This window comes from Sorex fumeus, unplaced genomic scaffold (genome assembly GCF_029834395.1).
Source record: "Sorex fumeus unplaced genomic scaffold, SorFum_2.1 ptg000005l, whole genome shotgun sequence".
Taxonomy (NCBI): Eukaryota; Metazoa; Chordata; class Mammalia; order Eulipotyphla; family Soricidae; genus Sorex; species Sorex fumeus.
The window spans coordinates 1170960-1195258 of NW_026606062.1; the positions used below are offsets into that span (position 1 = coordinate 1170960).

A 24299-nucleotide genomic window follows, 5' to 3' on the forward strand; every position below is an offset into this window, starting at 1 on the left:
TTGTTTTAGAAGAGCATGTAGCAGACTAACCTAAAAGCAAGTTTTAAATAAAGGACACTTTAACAGCTCTGTGTGACTCTGATTTGAGAGGGAAAAAGCATTTCACATTTTATTTCACTTCCTGCTCAGTGAGCCTTATATTCTCACTTACTTCTCTCTTTGGCCTTGATCCTTATCTCTACGCTTTGCTATATTATGTGTTTATTCCAGTGGTTTTCATTTGGACATTGTCATTTATTCAGCTCACTGGTCTCACTGATTTCATTTTTAATAACTTTTGTGGACATGATGTCTCTCTTAATGGTCTAGTTTGTTCATGGGCTGGAGGAGAGAACAGCCATGCATACCAAAACGTCACCCTAGAATTAACACAACATAAGGAAGTCATTACTTTCTATGAAGAGGGTGGGCAGTAGGCATTCTTCTCATTTTACAAATGAAAAGGTGCTCCTTTCTGAGTGAATTCGTATTTTTCCTCTGCTTTGACAATCTATAGTAGCATATTTCAATCTGGGGCCAAGTAGCCCTAGGATATTCCAAGGGGGATGACAGATAAAAATTTCACTAATGGAAGACCATGGCATGAGATAAGAGGAAAAAATAGTAGGACTGGATGTAACTGGAAAGAAGTGAGGTCGGAAGGGTGCCACAATTATAAGAAAGGTTGACAAACACTGATCAACAGCACTTTGAGAAATCACACTAGAATACTGAAATTTAGAAAATACAAAAAAATTCTTTCAAAATCTACTATTTTTGAAGTGGCATGAATCTGACATCAGACATCCCCCATATTTTTTTTTCCATAATTTTATTTATTTATTTTTTTCTTCTTATATTTATTTATTGAATCACTGTGGGAAAAGTTACAAAGCTTTCCGGTTTAAGTCTCGGTCATACGATGATCAAACACCTTTCCCTTAACCAGTACTCATTTTCCACCATCAAGAACCCCAATATACGCCCCTCCCACACCCTTCCCAATGACTGTGAGGCAGATGATTTCTACTTAACTCTTCCCCGGTCATGGTCACGGTCCTCCCATTGTTCATCGATTTGCTCGAGTGGGCCCAGTAACGTCTCCATCATGAGACTTGTTGTTACTGTGTTTGGCATATTGAATACGTCACAGGTAGCTTGTCAGGCTCTGCCGTGCGGGCCAGATACTCTTCCCCATATATTTTTTTTTATTAGATTATTCTTATCCTGCTAAGCCTTGCCTAAGCATGTTTATCATTCAAAATTCTTTTAGGTAACGGAGATATACTTCTTGTCCCTCATGGGATACTGATGTAGGAAGAGGACCTGGCTGTTGTTCATGGGAGGCTGGTAGATTGTTTGGGGTGAGACAGGGAAGTCATTCACGGGCTGGGCAATGATAGGGACAGCACTACTGATGATGTTTCTGGGTAAAGGAGAGGTCTGGACATCTGGGGAAGGACCCAGACCCTTCTACTTTACCTGTAAAATAAACTCTAACTTTAAATCATCTGAGTTTTATATGCAACCTTTCACTCATTTCTGGATTATGATTATCACACAGCATATCCATATGCTTAGAGACTATAAAACCAAAGCATCATAGAAAAAATATTGGTCTGAAATTGCCATTGGGACATCTTGAAATCTGTAGGTTCATGGAAGTGGACTTACCAACACTCTGAGGCAGGTGGCAAGATGAACTCCAGCATTCACCTAGCAGAGGATGGCAGTCCCCCACTGGACGCAAGGTACACCAAGTTGTAGATAGCTTTTGTGCTTACATTTTTAATTTTTATATTTAGTAATTTATTTTAATTATTTGTCAATCTCATAAGGATATATAGCTATCCGAGAAGAATAGGATATGATTAAAAAAAGGTAAATTTTAAAAATTTCCCCTTATCTCCCCACTAATGAATACCCTGCCCCCTTCACCTCCCCTCTACACTATTTGTAACATAGCTAATGACTTGGTTTTTGTTGTTTAGTTTTTTGTTTGAATTTTAATGTTGCTGCTGTTATTGTTGTGGGGTCCAGACCTATATAGGGCCTCACCCTATGTCTTGCCGGTGGAAAAAGTTAAGGATTGAACCAAGGGATCTTAAATATGTTTTGAATATTGAGCATATGCTGTGCTTTACTGATTGGACCACATCCTCGGCCCCTTGATTAATTTTGTTTTAATAAAAAAAAGTGTAATCTAGGAATTGATTCTTTGTTGCAGCTGGTTCCAATTAACTTTGTTTCAATAACATACTCTATCAGAAAAAGTTTTACCAACTTTGAAACAACTTCATAAGTGATTTTACTCCTTCAAAGTACATTTTACAAAATCTAAATAGTCAGCAAGTATTTGCTACATATCTTTAACATGCTTTTTTTTTAGCTTAGTTCCCAACTTGGTAAGAACATATAGCCATTCTAGAAGAATGTTCTAGAGACACGAGGAAAAATCGAAAAATCTCAGTGCTTTTGAAATGATGTGAGAAAAATATAAAATAACTCATTAAGAATTTTTTATTGCTTATATGCCCCCAAATAATAGTTTGTATTTTTTTTTCTGGGTGGAGATGGTTGGAGCCACATGCAGATGTCCTCAAGACTTGGTCTTAGTTCTGCATTCAGGCAACACTCCTGGTAGGCTTGGGGGACCCTATGGGATAACAGGGATTGAACCTGAGTTGGCCCCATAAAAGGCAGGTGCCTTCTTTGCTGTCATATCTCTCCTGTTCCTGTGCTTCATTATTTGTTCCTAAGTTAAGGGACTTTTGCCTCACCATGGAATTGCTCAGTCCACCCTTTTTTCTAGCCATATAATGACACATTTTCATTTTGTAGTTTTTATGTGATGGCCTCCCCTTCTGAACAAATATTACATACATTTAGAACATAGTTTTTAACATTTAAATCATTGTTCAAGTCATTCAATGTTTAAAGCAAGACAGTAATAAAGCTTGAATACTCATCTCAAAAATTCTAAAGTCCAAAGTTTAAGAGAACAGAATGTTACTAGCGTTCCCAAAGTGAATACATGCAGGAAATCATTTGATCCTAGCCAAGGTCTCTACTCTGTCTTTAACATGGCACTTGGTATGGTGGGACCACACCCACCTACTAGATTCCTCGATAACCAGAGACTACTAGGAAAAGATTGATACTAGTCAGAAAGCCTCAGCTCTGGCCTGAGCATTGCTTATCTTTCTCTTTATGAACGATATCGTGGAAATGAATCCATTCTCATTGAGCATATAGATCAAAACTGTGATTTTCTGCAGTTTCGAAGGGAATGGAAAGAATTAGTGGGGCAAAAGTAAAGCATCCCTTGGAAATAAAGAAGAAATGAATCAATAATAGAAAGGTCCATAGATCAGTAAGCTAGCCCAGGAAATGCTCCTGTGAAGGGCAAATTTCCTACTCCAGATCTAGAGAATAAACCAGCTATGGGCAAGTTGTTTCCATTTGTGCCAACTTATTATTGTGTTAAATGGACTGTGAAACTATTGTTTTCCTTTGTTAGAAACCACTAAAAAGAGATTAAGTTTCAGGAGGTGAGAAAAAGTGCTCTCCTCTTACTGAATCAGTTCCCAGAGGATGTTATATCTTAGAATCAGGTGGAACTGGGAAGAGGATATAGCAAAGATAACACAATATAGATCAGAAAATAAGACTTTTAAGAAAAAAAATCAAGATCACTTAACTCCAGAGTAGAAAGCTGTTGAGATTTTTTAAAGAAAGCTATTAAGTTATTGAGACTTTCATTGATGGACTCATCTAAAGAAGATGACAACTCCTATTCTGTATCCAGTGAGGACAGAATAAGAGAATGAGATGAAAAAACAATTTAAATGAAAAAATATTAATGAATAGGGGCCAGAACAATAGCACAGTGAGTAGGACACTTGTCTTTCATACAGCCAACTTGGGTTCAATCCCTGGCACTCCATATGACCCTCTGAGCCCTGCCAGGAATTAAATCCTATGCACTGCTGAGTGTGTCTGCAAAATCACAAAATTTTAATGGATAGAGTAAATGGATTTTAAATTTTCCTTCCAATATGTGTTTTTATAAAACTCAGGCTGGGGAGCTGGAGCAATGTAAAGCAGGTAGGGAGTTTGCCTTGCATGAGGCTGACCTGGGTTCGATCCCCAGCATCCCATATGGTCCCCTGAACACCACATAAGTAATTCCTGAGTGCAGAGCCAGGAGTAACCCCTGAGTATTGCCAGGTGTTACCCAAAAAGGCGAAAAATAAAAAAAAACCAAACACAAACACAAAACAAAAAAACTCAGGCTGGAACAAATATGGTATATTAAAGAACACTGAAAGCAGCATTTGAGTTCCGCTTCAGCTCAGGAAGAATTTAGCTCACAAGATAGTTCTGTATGTGTTGTATAGTAGATGTATGAGTGTACTGAATAAAGATCTACTTGCATGTTATTTTTAATTTACCCTGTCAAATTCAGTGAAACTTACACATCATTTTATTCATCTTAAAGGACATATATAGCTTAATTGGACAGTTGAGGGTTTTTTTTTTAAATATAAAGTATTGGTTTGGGAATGTAGTAACTTCAAGCAGATAGAGGTTCTAAGATTGAATGTTTTGGAATATCTTTGTGTGAGAAGTAGACTTCCTGTTTCTTAAACTTCTGGAACTGATGCAACAAAGATCCTCACTAGAGTTGAATGGAGATAAACTGTTGCTACTGGTATTTATTTCAGATGTTTTCCATTGATGTGTGTGATGCTAGAGAAATCAAGTTCCACTTGGATAAATTTATTCCACTTGGATAAAAAATAAATTTATTTTTTGCCTTTTTCTCACTAGCTCGCTCCTTTCCTAGGTGCCCCAACCTTTTCTTACTGTGAAAACTTCTGCCCTATTACTTCACAGAGAAGAAATCTTTACTGGATTCATTCAAAATACTTTAAACTATGTTTGTGTATATTCACCTGTTCTTTTTTCTTGTTATTTTAGGAGACTATTTAAGACATTATAGGAAATAATTTTAAATATATTGAATGGTCCGAAACAAAAAAGAATGTATTTTTAACTATATCTCTATCTATTTGGATCTGTAATTGTTTCTGAATCAGTTCCCAGAGGATGTTATATCTTAGAATCAGGTGGAACTGGGAAGAGGATATAGCAAAGATAACACAATATAGATCAGAAAATAAGACTTTTAAGAAAAAAATTCAAGATCACTTAACTCCAGAGTAGAAAGCTGTTGAGATTTTTTTAAGAAAGCTATTAAGTTATTGAGACTTTCATTGAAGGACTCATCTAAAGAAGATGACAACTCCTATTCTGTATCCTGCAGTAAATTTCCACCCCCAACTCCCTCTTGTCCCATACATACATGCTTCTCTGTTGTTCTGGATATTTGTATCACTGTATGTATCACTATCATCCCGTTGTTCATCGCTTTACTTAAGCAGGTGCCAGTAAGATCTCCATTCATCTCAGCCCTGAGATTTTAGCAGCCTCTCCTTACTCGTCTTTTCCAATGCTGCCATATTGGAGGTTCTTTCAGGGTCAGGGAAATGAGACCCATTATTGTTACTGTTTTTGGCATATTGAATACACCACAGGTTGCTTGCCAGGCTCTGCCCTCTATGATTTGTTGCCTACTGTATGAACCCCATCAAATATGGTGTGGTAATTATGAAAAATGGGAAGGGAGTTTCTTATGATGTGTCCAGGAATATGTTCATTCATATGTGAAGCTCGGCCCGAGTGTGTGGAAAGCACCTGGAACATGGCGGCAGTTGGTTAGTGGAGATTGGCTGCCGGGGCTGGGTCCCTTGGGGTGGGGAGGGCTCTCACCCGCCCCACTCTGGGGCTCTCTTAGTGAAAACAGCCTGGCATGGAGTCTGGTGACATGGTCATGGGGACCTCATTTTATGCTCCCTTCTAGAAGAAGCAGCTGTGAGTTCTGGAGGTTGGCCGATGAAATTATCTGTCACCGGCAGGAGGTAGCTTATGGGTGTGACCTGACCCCTGGGTCGCCGGAGACTAGGGGAAGCTGGTATTTATAGTAGTTTTAAAACTTACCCCCTCTCCCTTTAATCTGTGTTTCCCAAACATGGTGCACAGGACTAAGGGTACCTTCTGAGAATATGCAGCCAACCAGGCTAGACAGGTGAGTGCTTGGGCCCAATCCTATGGTGTTGCTTGAGTCCTGTGATGCTAATGACCACCCACAATGCAATAGATATAGTGTAGGGGGATAAAATCCAGAGTCTTCTCATAAAAAAAAAATCCACTCAGTCCTTTGATCTATTTCTTTGTCCCCCCTATACATTTTTTTAGACATTATCTTTTTGTTGTTTTTCCTTCTTAGGTCTAGATTTGGTGTCATCTGGAGCATTAGACAGATTCAAGAGTAACTGTAAGAAATGCTACCAGATATAATTTGAATGCAGACTTGGCCTCAAAGATTTGTGTAGCTAATTACTAAACCTCCAGGGCACATTCAATTAATTCTTAGACCCATGGTGAGCCATTCGATTCATTTGTCCATTTTCTGTGGCTCTGAGACTTTAGCTCAAAATCACAAGGAAAAATAGCTGCCAAATATTCTCTGTGCTTTAAAGCCCCATGCTCCACCATCTAAGAAGAGTCATTTAAAATCGCACTCAGTTACACAGATTTCCTTTCCCAGGGGAATCTTTTATGGGTTATATTCACCATTGAGCCTCACTCTAAATGAAACAAGAACATTCACTCAGGACTTCAGAATGCTTAAAGTTGGTTCTTCCTCATACATCTAATAAAAAGAGATGAAAGTAGGCCAGACATATTAAAATGTCTCTGCTAACAAAATTGTATTAGATTAGAATATTTATCTGAGTAAGAAAAGATATAAATTCATTTCCTTTGAGGTAATTACTACTTCTAAGTAGTTTCTGGTTCCAATTCTTATGTGTAGAGCATGTGATATAAACAAATATGTTCCAAAGATGGGCTGGAGCGATAGCACAGCGGTAGGGCGTTTGCCTTGCACGCAGCCAACATGACTGACCCGAGTTTAATTCCTCCACCCCTCTCGGAGAGCCCAGCAAGCTACAGAGAGTATCTCGCCCGCACGGCAAAGCCTGGCAAGCTCCCTGTGATGTATTCGATATGCCAAACACAGTAACAAGTGTCACAATGGAGATGTTACTGGGCCCACTTGAGCAAATCTATGAACAACGGGAAGACTGTGACCATGACCGTTCCAAAGATACAGATATTGTTTTCATGCATATTAATCCCTTCCTTCTTTATCCCAAGGCTCCTAAGGACTTCACCAAGAAGAAAGGATTACTCTGCATTACATGAGGGCAACTAAATATGGAGCATTGTTGAAGACCAAGAAGCAAATCAAATGTGGCTTGCCACTCTTCTCCCTGGAGTACCTCTTCCATCCACACTGATTCTAGTGTTTCTCTTCTGGAGCATATTATTAATAAAAATAATCTACAGATTATCATTGAATCATAAGATTTTTTGGCAGTTGAACAAAAGATGATCAGGAAAATAAAATGTTCTTTGGTATTGAGTTAAGCAAAAGGACAAATCAAGGCAAAATATGCAAAACAGAAATTTCATTTCATTGCTATGTCCAACAGACTCGCTGTTTTCACTCAGGGCACCCCAGAGGGGGGTGGGTGAGAGCCCTCCCCACCCCAAGGGACCCAGCCCTGGCAGTCGACCTCCACTACCCAACCACCGCCACACTTTCCAGGCCGCTTTCCACACGCTCGGGCCGAGCCTCACATATGAGTGAACATACTCCTGGACACATCATAAGACACTCCCTCCCCACCGTATTTGATGGGGTTCAGACAGTAGGCAACAAATCATAGAGGGATGTATATATTTATATATGCCTCTTGAAGATTCCGGCAAGCTACTGAGAGTATCCCGCCCATACGGCAGAGCCTGGCAAGCTACCCGTGGTGTATTCAATATGCCAAAAATAGTAACAATAACAGGTCTTATTCCCATGATCCTAAAAGATCCTTCAATACGGCAGTATTGGGAAAGAAGTGTAAGGAGAGGCTGCTAAAATCTCAGGGCTGTCTACAGGAAAGAGAGAGCAAAAGGGAAAGCCCTGCCACAGAGGCAGGGTGTGGTGTGGTGGGATGGGGTGGGAGGATGGGAGGGCAACTGGAATCATTGATGATAGAGAATGGGTACTGGTGGAGGGATGGGTACTCGATCACTGTATAACTGAAACCCAAGCACAAAAGTTTGTAAGTGTACAACTCTACCTCATGTTGTTTCACTAATAAAAAATGTCACTGTCACCCCATTGATCACCAGGGTTGATTCGGCTGATCTTGCTGGCATGCGGGTGTCCCCTTCCTCCCTCACCACTACATGAGAGTCCGTCCTGAAGCTGTGTGCTCAGTCGAAGAGGACAGCCTTCCCCGAATAGAGACGAGCCGCTCTTTGGTCAAGGATATATGAGTAGCTGTGCTCCCCTGCTAGAACCTCCAAACAAGCTAATCAAAAATAAATTAAAAATAAATAAAATCTCAGGGCTGGGACGAATGGAGACATTAGTGGTGCCTGACCAAGTAAACGGGATTAATAATGGGATGACAGATACAGTGATACAATGATACAATATTGTGTCCACATTCTTAAGAGGGCAACTGGGCAGACTTTCCCAGGATGGGGTGTATTGTAACATTTAAAAATTTGTGAGTTATATATTGTCCTTCCTTCTCCTCAACCTCCTCCTCTTTCTTCTTTTTTTTGGGGGGGGGAGGGCAGAGTATATTAAGAAGAGGGCTCCTTTAAGAGGAAGTCAACATCTAAGGTTTGAGATGAATACATAGTTGAGAAAATTATAGACATTCACCAAAAACAGAGCACTGATATCAATTAGAGAATGTGTGAGGCCTTTAGCAGACTGTGCTATTAAGAAAAAAAATTAGGAAAATATTTTTGCAAATTGTCCCATCAGAGCAATTTGAGTGAGAGAGAAATTAGAATTTTGAAGAGCTGTTCATTTTCACCAGTTACATGTAAAATCATTTTAATTGGACAATATAATAGTCTCAGATGTTAGAAATCATGTGTCCCTTGCAAAAGCCAAGTACCCACAAGAGTTTATTTTGATATTTAAAAAGCCTTTACAGTTTGGTTGACAGAGCCAAACCACATGTTATGTGGACCTAAAACTTATCTAGGTAAGAAAAGACTCAGAATATGGACTAAAGTAATGAGACTCTGGAACTACTATCCAGAATGAGACCATAAGCTGACAAAAGCCTTCCAAAGAATATCAACGGTCAATAACATTCGTGATGAAAAAGGAACCCTCATCCACTGCTGGTGGGATGTTGTGTGGTCCAACCCCTATGGAAAACAGTATGTAGAGTACTCAGGAAACTTACAATTGAGCTTCAATTTGACCCAATAATTCCACTTTTGTAAATCACAGCGCTCTAATAATTTTTTTTATTTAAAGATATTGGCAGGCAAGCCCTTGAGTTTATCACTATGCAGTCTCCATTCTTAACCTTACCTTGGACATTTCAAGTAAGAGTTAAGGGGGCTGCACCATCAACTGGGATTTTCATAGCTGGGTCCTACTGCTTAAAAACTGCAAATCGTCCATTTGATTTAGATTAAGATTTCAGTCTATGAAAGGAATTGTGTTGGGCTTCCTTGGAGTAATTGCTGCCATACCTTGGTACCCACTAATCTGCCATATTCCATCAGCTAGTAAGAGAAGAAAAACATACCCATAATAAACAATTAAAACTAGCTCAAGATATTATTGACTTTAAATGGTTGCACTCTGCGAATGTCATAGGAAATTGGATAAAGGGATCATTTGTTCATACATCAATGGGCATTTATGTTGTAGGCTTTATGTCTCTTCTGTTCCTTATAACTCAGAAGTGAAGATGTTAAACATCTTATTGGGAAATCTCCATGTATACACTAATAGGCATTTTAAACAGAGCATGAATCGGAGCAAATTTAAATCCTCTCACCAATTCTCCCACAAGGCAATTCAGTCTTCTGGTGGAGAAAACTCGCAGATACAAAAAATACACACAAAGAAAATGATGTATGCTCTAAGCTCCTCCCTGATTTATCTCACAACTTATATCCAACTTTGAAGCAAGCAGAAAGCAAGAAGAAAGTTCTCCACACCCAACCACTTCTCACGACCCCAACAACAGCCATCTAGGTCTTTGGCTGAGATCATTGCAATAGCTTCCTACTTCGTGATCACCCTGCTTCAGTTCTTTAAATGCTGTCGCTGGAAAGGCTGTTTCTCCTTGCTTAAGTGAATGAATTCAGAGTTAACATGGTGCTTATTCGATACAGTTCTAAATTCTTTGTGAGCATTAACTCTCTGCATTCTAAGAATAACCTTTCATGAAAGAAACTACTCTCAAGCAAAGGACAGGTGTTCGTCAAGTGTATGCTTCGGACGCGGGGAGGTGGGAGGGTAGTGGGTAGTTGGGACTGATATCCTGGCTCCAGTCTCTTCACTTAAGCCCATCACTATTGTGCCTTGCTGGTACCTGCCAAATCTAACCCTCTCTGTGGTCCATTACCTCCCTGACTCACTCTCTTCCTCCCCTAACTTGCTGGTCTCTATACAATTTCTTACACATTCCAAACTTCTTTCCCTAAAAGGCTTTTCATCCTGGCCGGTCCTTTGGTCCAATTCCCCCCAAAGACCACCCTGGCTTCCTTCATCACCTCCTCCCCTTGAGTCTTTCCTCAGATATTGCTTTTTCTGTGAAGAGGCCGCTGCATCCTGATTCAACATCCACAAAAATAGTCAGATCTTAATCTCAGCATCTCTCATCAATTTTACTTTATTACAGCCTGGTGACAGCTCAGCATAGGTGAATATACTAGTTTTCTATTACAGAGACAGGTAAGAAGCCCAGAGACCTGGGTAAGCAGTAAGCAGAAGGTCACACAGCAGATAAGGATAAAGTCAGAGTTCTTCCCACGAGTTTTGGGTTCTGAAGTCTCCTAGTCTGACACACACAAATAACATGCAAACACTGTGACTAAAGGCCTATAGGAAAGTGAGAGGGAGTAAGATCAGTTTGTTTGGAAGTTTGGCACCAGACTGGGATATTTAGTGTATCAAGATGAAGAAGGTCAGGGAGTCAGACTGTTGATTCATTTCCAGAGTTGTATTTCTCCAGAGCATCATCCAAGGTGTTCCTCCAACAGAAGCTGCCAAAGGTGTTTGCTACAAGTACAGATTTCTGGGTTCCACTCTAGATTTTCCCATATGGAGTCTTTGGGGTCAGGAGCTCAAGGATTGGCATAAAGAAAAACTGTAGTTATTTAGAAAGACTGAAATGTTCTAACTGCCATTTTAGAGGGTAGGAATGAGTTTCGGGGATTTAAGTTTGTAAAATAAGTCTCAGAACCCCAATAAAGCATTTCCATAACAACATGTGAAATATGCATATCTATTTACATTTGTAAAGCTCTGCAACTTACATGCTTTAGATGATAGAGTTGAAAACATAGTTATGGAAATGAGAATAGGCAGCATACTAATATTGTACTGAGTGATTTGAATCTCCTTATTTACACAATTTAAAATAGTATAGCATCAATCATTACAAAATGACTTTTGTTGATTTATCTTCTGTTGATTCCACTTGCTATTTTTTTAAGCTTTGTTGGATCAAGCAATACAAAATAAATTTGTTATATGTCTGCCAAGGGGGGGGCAGGCTGGGGGACAGCAGGGACCCTGGGGACACTGGTGGTGGAATTGGTATTGCAGCATTAGCACTGCACTGCACTGTCCTCCCATTGTTCATCGATTTGCTCGAGCGGGCCCTATAACATCTCCATTGTGAGACTTGTTGTTACTGTGTTTGGCATATTGAATACGCCAAGGGAGCTTGCCAGACTTTGTTGTGTGGGCAAAATACTCTTAGTACCTTTCCAGGCTCTCTAGAGAGGCGGAGGAACCGAACCTGGGTAGGTCAGGTCGGCCGCGTGCAAGGCAAACGCCCTACCTGGTGTGCTATCGCTCCAGCCCATTGCAACTTTACCTGTCTGAAACAATTTTGCCATGAACAGCTTTGTAAATCATAGTGTCTTAATAAAATAAAAACTAAAGAGAAAAAAAATGCTGCAACTTGTTCATTGGTAAATTCCAAGGACAGTGTTGGTTTATATTTTAGAACACTAACAAAAAAAAAACACTAACAATAAAACGTGATTGTGAAATGATGTAGGGAAAACTCTCAAAATGTACCCATCACTCTGTGTAAGCATATATTGAGTTTGGAGTGGTCCAGGTTTTTATCAGGTTTCTCATAAAAATTTAGTTTCATCATTATTTCCTTGTGTGTTTAAAGTGCAAAATAAAATAGCTTTTGGAATAACTGACGTAAGTGTGACTTGAGACACTGATATTTAGATGCTATGTGGTATAAATGAGATATTCAACCTTATGTAAATGCTCTTTCTGCATCAGTAAATTCAACATCCCTTGCTTTATGTCAATAAAGATACTGCATGAATTAAAATGATCATATAAAATATAAGGTAGAGTATTACAAATTTTTAAATAAAATCAGGGAAAATAACTGTGGAGTGATCAAGATGGTATAAACAATACACATAACTACAGAAAGCATTAGTGTTATTAACCAGAGAAACTTGGAAAAAGAGCATCTCAAATTCTCTTAGATGTAATTTGTCAAAATTTTAGGAATTGTGAATAGTAAATTATTTCTAATGTTTCCTCTTAGGGATAATTATATTCCTAGAGTTCAAGACCAGCTTTACCTTTGAAAACTGAATAATGTGAAGAAGTGAGTACAGAACGTTATAACTCAACATTCTGTCACTTAGAGGCATGGCCCAAGCCAATGACATGCATTTAAAAACTTTTAGTGTAACAGGTATTTTTCATTCATTATTTACTACATCCTTGACATCTGAACATTGAAATCTAAAAGAACAAAGTCGATTGTACGGAAACCACCCAGACACCAATGCCTCCCCACTTTGGGAAACTTTCATATCCATCCTAACACGAGATTTCAGTGACTAAGCAGATCTCTCCCTGAACCTTAAGTAAAAAGATTCTCTCCCCTCACTTAATTCTTGCCAATAAGACTCATGCACAGAGAATCAACGTTGTCTATAACAAAGAATAGACAACATTGTAATTTGACAAGTGATAAGACATATCTTTCTAATGAAAAGAGCATGCATCCCACGGAATTTTCAAAAACTTCTTCCTGACTTTATACTAAGTGAAGCATTTTTGAAAGGCATTTCCTTTGGAGAGTCAGAAAATAAGCGCCTCAAATACCTTAAAGTTAGAGACCAAACTGCCAACATCTAAATAAACAACTGGAGAGATTACATGTGGCATTAAAAACAAGAACAATCTGAGGTTTTGTCTTGTTTTGTTTTGTTTTCCTCAAATGAAAGTTACAAAATCAAATCCACTTAATTAAACCAAACTCCGGAATCTCTTTCTGCACCAAAGTTAACAATAGCATGCAAAACATTAGGCAGAAAAAACTTTCTACTAGACTGATCAACTGCACGTATTTATGACAGCTCTAAAAGAAAGGAAATCAGCTCTTTCAATGAGAGGAACAGTGGTGAAAGCTTTTCCCCAAACAGAAAAGCGTAGTAGTCAAGTCGAGGTCACACACACCTCACTCTAAAGCTGAACACTCAAACCACCACTTCTCGCAACCTCACTTCTTTAATAATAGCTCAATCAGCGAGGCTGCTTTGCCACCGATAGCATACCATTATGATGAGCGTTCTGGGTCTACTCATTTCATCGTCACTTTCCAGAGGCAAAATTTCATGGGATGGTTCCTCCTGGCGTCGTCTACAAATGTGTGGACAGCTCCTCTGGACCACAGAACGAAAAGCTTGAAGCAGAACAATGCTGGCAGTGCAGCCCATCCCTGCATCCTGGAGCCTACGGAATAACTTCTATGTTGATGCTATGTTTCAAAAACAGTGGCTCCTTGTCCCTGGAAACAGCCTACATTGCAGCTGCGGCCAGCTCGCTCTCCAATCACTTCCTTGAGCTCTGATCATCTGATCACGGCCAAATAGCTTGGATGCAGAGATGGGAAAGATCTGATCCACTGAAAATGAACACACGGAGGAATATTAAAGCCTTTTGCCAGGACAGTGCTTCTCAATTCATCTCAAGAGCGTGTTTCCTGTTTGCTGCACTCAGCCTCCTCGATTCCAGTCGTGGAGATCAGAATAAAGAGACCGTTTCCACTCAGACACTCAGAGAAATCACTCCTATCCAACAGAAACTCTGACTTCACACTGACATTTCTCTTTTTTTTCCCCCCAAGGCAAATATGCATGATGATAAGACTACGGCAAACGCTTATCTTTAAAATGTATCAACGCTTCCCGAAGGAAATTTTGCTAGACATCTCACTAAGTGATTGGGGTTTTACTTTGCGTAGCTCATAAATTCGAGAAATGGAATGGACTTAGCCACAACTTGGAGTCTCGTGAATCTAAATGATTTATTCAAAGTATGCAGGCATTAACCAAACCCATGTGAGTGACACCAGTGTTCCCTGCGATCTCCCTTCAATGGTGCGGTTGTTCTGTTCCCACGCATGCAGTTTTGCAGCCTAATACATTTTTATATTTACATAGGCGGCTTGCAAGGCTGAAAATATCTCCCTTGCTGAGGTCACTCAGTGAGCTCCGCCAAGCTGACCTCTTAGGAAAAAGACACACACACACAAGAAACAGCTGGAATGCATTTTCACATCCTATCAATAAGAATCCCAGGCTTCGGGAAGGACTTTGAGGTCTTCTGTATTTAAGAGTCTAGTATGGGAAGGAAAGATTCTAGTATCCCCCGACTCCTGTAAGACTAGTCACTTAGAAGAGATGCTTAGAAATCACGTGTCCTGCTTGGAAGGGCCTCAAGACCTAATGGCATGCTGTAAGGGAATAGGACAGCAGGGGATACTCGCGCTAAAAATATCTCACGGAAAATGGAGTTTGCTTTCAAATGAGGCAAGTATGAAATCCCCCCAGGACTTTGAAAGGTCGGATCTTCCTATCAAGTGAATCCTTCCAATGTAACCCTGGAAGATGCAAAGCAAAATGTTTCCGTTTGTTTCTCTGCTGTGCGTGCGTGCGTGCGTGTGTGTGTGTGTGTGTGTGTGTGTGTGTGTGTGTGTCACAGGAATTGTGGAGAGGGATTTATTTTTTCCTACAAGGTGCGGCTGCAGCAACCTCTGGCCAAGAGTCTTTCACAGAAGCATCTAGCATCACGCTCCGTGAGGCATTAATTGCTCAAGCATCAGTCACAACACAGACTCCTTTTAATTGGTCATTAGCCAGAGAAGTAAACTTAGCTTTTTTTTTCCTTTAAAGAGGAACGGGCTGCCAGGAGTTTTTCATCTCTCTGTGTTTTGAGCAAACATATTTTTAATGCTGCTGGAAAAAGAAGAAAAAATGCTAATGGGGTTGGCAAGTTCTTTCAACTCCCTCTCGACCTTTGTCAGAGTGCCCGCGGGCTAATCTAAACCATTTTCACTCCAAACAACTGGGGCATTTACTGAAGAGAGGTTACAATTTAGCTCTGCCTGGCTAGCGTGTATTGAAAAATCTATATAAATGATGTGCACGGAAGGTGAAGCCCAGCGGGGCCTCCCATGCAGATGAATGTGTCTTTTCCGAGGAGACAAGTGCTCCTCCCTGCTGTCAGTGCCTACCCATCCATCCGACCTCACTCTCTAGATCCAGATAACACCCCACCATCCTTCCTTTGGAGTAGCTGGTCTGCTGTGCAGGACTAAGCCAATGGAAATGCAATAAGCTGCTGGTTGAACGGGTGTACTCACACTCCACCGGCTCTGGCAACCGGGAGCCAAAGACTCCTGGGACTGACAGGAGAAACTTGGCAAGAAAGAGAATGTTCACATCCCAAACTCCTGTCTGTCTAGTCACCTTGCTTTCTCTAACCTCTGGGTAGCTTTTGGAGTCCAATGTTTTGGTAGATGTCAAAGTCTTTGGGGGAACAAATGAGATGCTTTCCAGCTATTGGAGCTCTGTTTTCATTGATCTCTCCTTGCCTCTGAGGAATTTATCTTCATTATTGATGGATTGCCTTGAGACTCTAAATAATCTCTCTCTCATTTTCTCTTTCAACTTCCATCCTCAAGGAAAGGGAACCTCCAAGAATTAGTTTCTTGAGAACTTAATATACACTATAAATATCAAATGGTCCTGAGATTATAAGAATTTTAAAAAAGGAATGACAGATACCCAGTTCAAACATTTTCCTTTATTTGTTGTCTTCCCAAATGATTTTCAGGGAGCCCAAGGATCCGTCCCAGCAATTCTTGGCCAATAGAATTTGAACCATGTGCTGCTGGAGATTATCAGAATCATCCCGACCACTTGGGGGACTTCAAGGCTCCCCCTACTGGTGTTTAGGAAGTCATGTGGTGCTGGGGATTGATGCTAACCTATGTACTATTTCCCCAATTCCAATATTTTCTTGTAAAAATTTTCAAACATGAAGCCATATTGAAAAAAGGATTCAGAGTCTAAGTACTGAACTTCATAAACAAATAACACTGGGATGGGAGGGGTAATAGAAATCAACTCCCAAATACAAGTTCCTTCCCCTTTGTAATTATTATATATTTGATAGAGCCATTGTTTTAAATGACTTATGAACACTTTTTTTGGGGGGGGGTTTGGTCATACCTGGCAATGCACAGGGGTTACTCCTGGCTTTGCACTCGGGAAGTACTACTGGCGGTGCTCAGGAGACCATATGGGATGCTGGGAATCAAACCCGGGTCAGCCACTTGCAAGGCAAACACCCTACGTATTGTACTAGCACTACATCCCCTAAACACTGTGCTTTTTTTTGAAATAAATAGATTTTATTTGGAGGGTTTCTGAGGGTTAGAGAGAGAGAGAGTGTGTGTGTGTGTGAGAGAGAGAGAGAGAAAGAGAGAAAAGAAAGAGAGAGAGAGAAAGAGAGAGAGAGAGATTAATACACTCAAGAGAGAACCCAGAACCCAGGTTTCTCGAGGAGCAGAGAGAGCTCCTACACACGTCCCAGCATTAGACATGAAAACACGAAAGTACACACCTCAAGAGGCAACACATGTGCTCGGGCACCACATGTGCTTGGCCACGTCAGTCACGTGGGTACAAGCAGCACTTTGGCTCAGGCAACATATGCGCCCTCTAAACACTTCTTAAATGTCATGTTTTCGTTTGAATTATTGCTTGATATGCCAGACACAGTAACAACAAAGTCTCCAATGGAGACGTTACTGGGCCCGCTCGAGCAAATCGACGATCAACGGGAGGGCCTTTACCTTACCTTTTACCTTATTGCTATGAGCCACTGATTTGTCCTTCATGCATTGTGCATGACCTTCCAGATTATTTTTGGATACTCTTCTTCATATCTTTCCACTAATTAGCTTTATGCAACAATTCATTATGCTGTTTCTAATATGTGAAATACTAGAAACAGAATGCTTTTTTTGTTTTTTTTTTTTTTTTGCTTTCTGGATCACACCCAGCATGCACAGGAGTTACTCCTGGCTCTGCACTCAGGAATCACTCCTGGCAGTGCTCAGGGGATCATATGGGATGCTGGGAATCGAACCTGGTTAGGCTGTGTGCAAGGCAAACGCCCTACCCACTGTGCTATCTCTCCAGCCCCTAGAATGCTTTTCTTTTGATGGGCTACTCTATAGCAGTATTAAGGTGGATGTGGAGCCACTGATAGAGATTCTTATTCTCTGCCAACCCGACTAATGGCACAAAGCTAGAGGATACAGTATTCTTCAGATTCTACAATGCCAAGAATTACCTGGGCCACTTGGGCGTTACTCAGAGGTCTCCAAGGCTGCATTAGATGTAGTGTTGGATTACTAAATTAGGATTAGCCACATGTAAGACATGCAACTTAAACCCTATACTATCACTCCAGCTCCCAGAAGCAAGATTTTTAACTTATAGTCACAGATAAGGAAATTCTATCATTCTTATTTATGACTCAATTTTCCAAAGGAGTGCTGAGAGCAAGATTCCATTCCAGGTTATTAATAGTGAATGCATGTGTAAATATGATATTATGCCATATTTCTGTTCATTTATTTAGCAGTTATAAAACAACAAATTTGTGCATAGGAAAATGCTTCCTTGTTTCAAGGCAGAGGTAGCTATGTGATATAGCTATGAAGTAGAGTTAGAATACATAAAACATGGAAAAAAGGGCAGAGAGAGAATACCGATAATAGAAAGTTAAATGTAGAAGGAAAATTTTAAAAAATTGGATAATACATAGGAATTGAATAGAAAAAAACAATGAAGGGATGATGGAATGAAAACAAAAACAACTAAAATATCCCCAAGTGCAAGGAGGATTCTAACTCCTTGGAAATACTCATCCAGCTGGATGCTACAGGTCTCTTAATAACTCGGAACAAAAGAAACCATTTTTAGAATTATTTTCAAAATATTTAGGAATAATAATCATTTGATTGTAGTTGTTGGTATTTCCACCAATGGAATCATATGTCGAAATCCTTTTAGAAAGAGAAAGGGAAATCCAGACTTAATTTAAGCAAACAATACTTACTGAAAGAGTTAGCATCCCTGCTCTGTTAAATTGTGCAAGAACTTGATGTCTCTGTGAATCTGGACATGGGACTGTGTTTAGATAGGATGGAGTTATGGAAATGATTGTACTTCCACTCACAATCCTTTGGCCTTGGAGTCTTTTAGTGAAAAGTAAAGACATGCTCAGTCCCAGTGGGCCTGCATCAAATCAAGAGCTTCTTTACAATCAAGCTCTTCTAGTAGTCATGTTTTATAAAACAAGGATGAAGTTTAGAAAAATTTACTTTCATTTTAATGAAACATAACAAGAATCACCTTTATTCCTCCTTGACTACATCTGCTATCATAAAGGTTGGTCGTACTGTGTGATACACTATGAATTGCTAATTACTACTTCTAGAAACAAAAAAAAAATAGGACCATGATGATGCTGGACTGATGAAGAGAAATTTATAGTTGAGATCGTGAGAACAGAAGAGTTGTTTGGGACCCCAATATATCCAACACTGTAGTTACAGGGAGAGATCTTTATCTCTATGTGTTGAAATCCCACTTTCTTTCTTCGGACTACACTTGCTTTCCTTAGGACTTAGTCTTGACTTTGTGTCCAGGGATTACTCCTGGCAGATTCAGGGAACTCTATGGGAGGTCATGAGGTGATGGAACCTGGGTCAACTAGAGCACTGTCCTCCTGTTGTTCATTGATTTGCTCGAGCGGGCCCAGTAACATCTCCATTGTGAGACTTGTTGTTACTGTGTTTGGCATATTGAACATGTCATAGATAGCTTGGCAGGCTTTGCTGTGCAGGTGAGATACTCTTGGTAGCTTGCCCGACACTCCAAGAAGGGTGGAGGAATCAAATCCAGGTAGGCTAGGTTGGCCATGTGCAAGGCAAACACCCTACTCGCTGTGGCATCACTCCAGCCCAAATAAAAAGTAAATAAATAAAAAATAAACATATTGCAAAGATGGCTCAGTGATGTTCAGTGAATTCGTGTACACACCTTCCCCAGGCAACATAGAGACAAGATGCTCTGAAAAGATGCTCTGGGTCAACTATAAGCAAGGCAAACACTACCATCTGTATTATTGCACTACCCCTCCCCCATACCACTTTTCTCCTAACTTTTAAAACACAAATGTTGAGGCCCTTCTTGAGAACTTGCTTTTTATTATACCCAACGTTCCAGGCCAGGAGAACATGATTTCTAGCATATTTAAACTTCACATATCCTGATTTAGAGTTGAATAAAGGAGACAACGAACATATTTTTCCTTCTCTATTTCCCCCAATTCTTTGAAATGACAAGAATTCAGTATAAAGGGGAGCATATTGATAACTTCTTTGAGAATATGAGGTGGAAGGGAATCTTTCAGCATATGAATTTTCTGCAAGTATTTCTAAAAGGAAAAAAGAGAACCATACTAGTCAATAACCAGAAACAAAGCATTAACACCATACTGATCGATGACTTAAAATAAAGCATTAACACAATTCTGATCAATAACAAAATGTCAAGCCTTAGATATGGCTTATACAGCAGCTGGATGCCATGGCAAGAGAAAAATACAGTTCCTAAGTGGGCCTAGGAGGGGCCCAGGAAATAGAAAATTAGGTAATTAGGCACCAGGTATGAGGAACTAGATGAGGGACTGTCTCCACCAACCCCAGCACAGAGAGAGAGAGAGCAATAGAGCTCCTGGAAAATAAAAAAATAAGGTAAATCCTTCCTTATGCAGGTGTGAGCACCTCAGAGCTGTGACTTCATTAGCTATGGGAGGGGGGGAACAGAATGTGTCTCTTGCCCACAATCCTGGTACACACACCTAGGAATCAAGACTGCAAGGAATCAACCTGTCAACCAACCAGCACATTTATTATCAGCCTGACCATGAAGCATGTGTGCATGTGTGTGTGTGCATGCATGTGTGTGTGTGTGGGGGGGGGAGGAATTCAACCCCAAGGGCCAAAAGGCAGAACACTCTGGTTATTAAAATAAATAGATCTTGGCAGGCCGGTAAAGCAGGAGCCAACAGAACTCATACATGGCCTTCAGAGTCAGACTCTGTCATGTATAAATTGTGAGTCCTGAGCAAGTTGTTAGACTTCTCCGGCCCCTGATGGAATCTCTGTCAAGAAACAGTGATGAGCCTTTGTACTTGAGATGTAGGGAAGTATGTAACTCGGAGCTAAATGATAGAATTCCTAACAGCATTGAGTGAACAAGTCATGATACCGCTGATGAGGGCAAAGGAGTCTGGACCTCACTCCTGCAGAGTCCAGTTTAAACTACCCTGGAGGTGTCTGCTCTGATAGAGCAGCCTCCAGTCTTTATCACTGCACATCAAGTTTCCTTCCTAATGCACATGCTGATGTTACTTACTAATGACTTGATTTCTCAGATGCCATTTCCCTCATGCCTCATATATATTTTTGAATTAAATTTTTTTAAATTGTAGCACAGTGATTCTCCATCTTCCAGTAGGCAGGGATCACACCCACCAACTGACCCCCTGGTGCTGTGTAATCCCATCAATGGCCAAGACCCAGAGACTACAAAACCCAGCTCCCAGAAGCATGTGGCCGCAAATGCGGCCGCACAACATCTTATCATCTCATTCTTACTTTGGACAACCTGGCAGGCTACGGAATGTAACCCGCCCACACTGGCAAACTCCCAGTGGTGTACCCAACATGCCAAATACTAGTAACAACGATGGGTCTCGTTTTCCTAACCCTGAAAGAGCCTTGAATATGGCACTTTAAAATCTCAGGGCTAGGACGAAGGAGACGTTACTGGTGCCTGCTCGAGGCAATCGACGAAAAACAGGATGATTGTGATCATGATCACAGTGGTAAACACATTCATAAAGTAGTTGATAAACACATTCACAAAGTAGTTGTTCATGATTGGATTTTAGTCATATACAGTTTCAACATCCGTCCCTTCACCAGTATACTTGTCCCACCACCAATGGTTCCAGTTTCCTTCCCACTCTCCACCCCCCACCTGCCACTATGGGAGGCACTTCTCTCTCTCTCTCTCTCTCTCTCTCTCTCTGTCTGTCTGTCTGTCTCTCTATCTCTTTTGCTTTTCTTTTGGGTCTTATGGTTTGCAACAGATAATGAAGGTTATCAGGTATAGGCTGGAGCAATAGCACAGCGGGTAGGGCGTTTACCTTGCACACAGCCGACCTGGGTTCAATTCCTCAGCCCCTCTCAGAGAGCCTGGCAAGCTATTGAGAGTATCTTGCCCACATGGCAAAGCCTAGCAAGTTACCCGTGGCATATTTAATATGCCAAAAACAGTAACAACAAGTCTCATGATGGAGACATTACTGGTGCCCCCTTGAGCAAACAGATGAACAACGGGAGGACAGTTCTACAGTGCTACAATCCCTTTACCTACTTTCAATACTCAGTTTCTGTATAAAATGATCTTTTCCAACTATTTTTGTCATGCTGTTCCCTTCTCTATCCTAACTGCCCTTCGATGCCCCCCTCCCCCAACTACCAATGCTCTCTCTCGTATGCCTCATATTTGTCATGTCCTGTGCTCACTCTGAAAGAGGTATTTAATGGATCCAATAAAGAAGATAAGAGAATAACACCAGTTTTTCCATATCAATACTATTGATACCATGTTGAAACACCTGCATTCATTTACATCCCAGTCTTATCACCTCCCTTCTTTAGACAATTAGGGAGATGAAGACACACACACACACACACACACACACACACACAAACTCAGCAGCTTTCTCAGAGAATCACAGCTAGTATGTGGCAGAGTCAGAATTTGAATTTAGCCAGTCTGGCTCCAGAGCCTGCACTTAAAATCAATTCAGAGTGTCAAATCTGTGCCAAGTAAACTTTTTACCTTCCAATAGGAGATTTATACCAGACAAGTCTGGTGTGCAGTGCTGTGCAGCAAAGGTAACCTTGAGTAAAAATAAAATCCCCGTTTACAGCTGGTGTCCTTCCATAGGAAAATTTCTGATGTTCCCTTGGATGAGAATTTCAGAAGGCAGCTAGTAGTCTCAGCAGATAGGGTTGGAGCAATGGTTTTAGTTTCATTTTGAGAACCTGAAGCAACTTTATAAAGTATAATGAATTGGAGGTATGCTTTTATAGCATGTTTTTGTGTGTTTTCTGCAGAAACACCTTATGTCCAAATGAGTTGAAAAAACACAGCTTGAATTCAGAAAATGACAGGTTCCTTGTACCAATATTTGATGGAACAATTGTCCCTACATGATACAAGCAACTGGTGACCACTCAAGTGCCTCCAGAAAAGAGCCTGGGATTTGGGCATGTAGCACTATCCATGTAGCACTGTTCTCCCGTTGTTCATCAATTTGCTAGAGCGGGCACCAGTAACATCTCCATTGTGAGACTTGTTGTTGCTGCTTTTGGCATATCAAATACACCACGGGGAACTTACTAGGCTCTGTCGTGAGGGTGTGATACTCTCGGTAGCTTACGAGACTCTACGAGAGGGTCGGAGGAATCAAACTCAGGTCAGCCGTATGCAAGGCAAACGCCCTACCCACTGTGCTATCACTCCAGCCCAGGATTTGGGCATACCAAGACTAATGTCATATCCTAGGACTCTGTGGGAAGGGGAGGGTTCCTCAATAGTGCTTAGAAGGTCTGGGGTACTTCTGGTGATACTCAGCTAAGCAGATTGGTGGGTCAGAACTAGGATCCAAGGATCTGGTATTGCTCAGGCCTTGAGGTACTGAGACCAGTAGGGCCTCTCCAATAGTGTTCAGGAGTCCCCCAGGACCATGCCTGGCAATGGAACCTGGGATGGATGCATGACCCTCACCCCGCTTTCCAGTCTGATCAGGCTATCCTTGCTCTAAGAGGAAGCCAGTAGCCTCTGTGTCCTATTCAGTAGCAGCTCAGCCTGGATACATCACTGATGAAGATAGAATTTTTTGGGTTAGTGTGAGAATCTGGGAGTGACTTTCAAGCTGGTGAGTCTTGGAGTACAAGGAGCTTAGGTTTATCAGGTTGCACCCAACACAGTGCCCCCAAGTCACTCCCATTACTTTGTTTATCTGTAACCACTTCTATGCTCTCTTCCCCAACCAATTTCTAAGGTCTCATCCTTCTAGGACACTGAACTTGCAGTGCAAGTTAATATTGCCTTTCTCCTCTCCTTATGTCTTTTGAATAGTTTAATGCAATGTCCTTTTTGTATAGATACAGGAAGACACTTAATATTATGCTTTATAACTTAGGATTTAATTGGCCTTGAATATTATTCACTCCTGGGCATCTGCTTTCTCAACTTAAGCCTCAGTTGCCCTCACTTCCTAGCACCTCAAAGAGGGTCCCGACGTGAGACTGGATGGAACCAGGGCAAGCTGGTAAGTTATGTGCTACCCTGGCATCGCGATGGGCCAGGCCAAGGTGCCACCATTCTTAACTATAGGTTAAGAGTTTGATCATAGGCAAATGCTGTCATGATCCAAAAGTAATGACGAGACTAGGACCCTGCTGCTAAGAATAGGAAAGGTGTCTGGCCTGAGAACTGCAGTCTGAGATCGAGATGGCCCTAGGAGAGCAATTCTATAAGCTTAAAGTATTTCTTACTGTATCCATACAAAATGACTTATATATGCTAACATGTTGATCAGACAAGGAGAAGAGAAACACATTCAGGGAATTCTGTTCTAGTGT

At 40.8% G+C, this 24299-nt stretch overlaps 1 protein-coding gene across 9 annotated transcripts in view; it reads right to left on the minus strand.

Annotated features, from left to right (window-relative positions):
• Positions 1-24299, minus strand: part of DOCK10 (dedicator of cytokinesis 10) — a 326872-nt gene that overhangs the window by 233552 nt on the left and 69021 nt on the right. For 3 of the 9 annotated variants that reach the window (XM_056120858.1, XM_056120918.1, XM_056120852.1), the window contains exon 1: positions 13765-13954. The exons of 3 other annotated variants lie outside the window; for them this stretch is intronic. In XM_056120858.1, coding sequence (XP_055976833.1) covers positions 13765-13926 — 162 coding nt within the window. In that variant the 5' untranslated portion in view covers positions 13927-13954. Of the gene's footprint in view, positions 1-13764; positions 13961-24299 lie in introns of those variants that run through there. 3 more of the 9 variants (XM_056120866.1, XM_056120877.1, XM_056120925.1) reach the window with 2 other exon arrangements.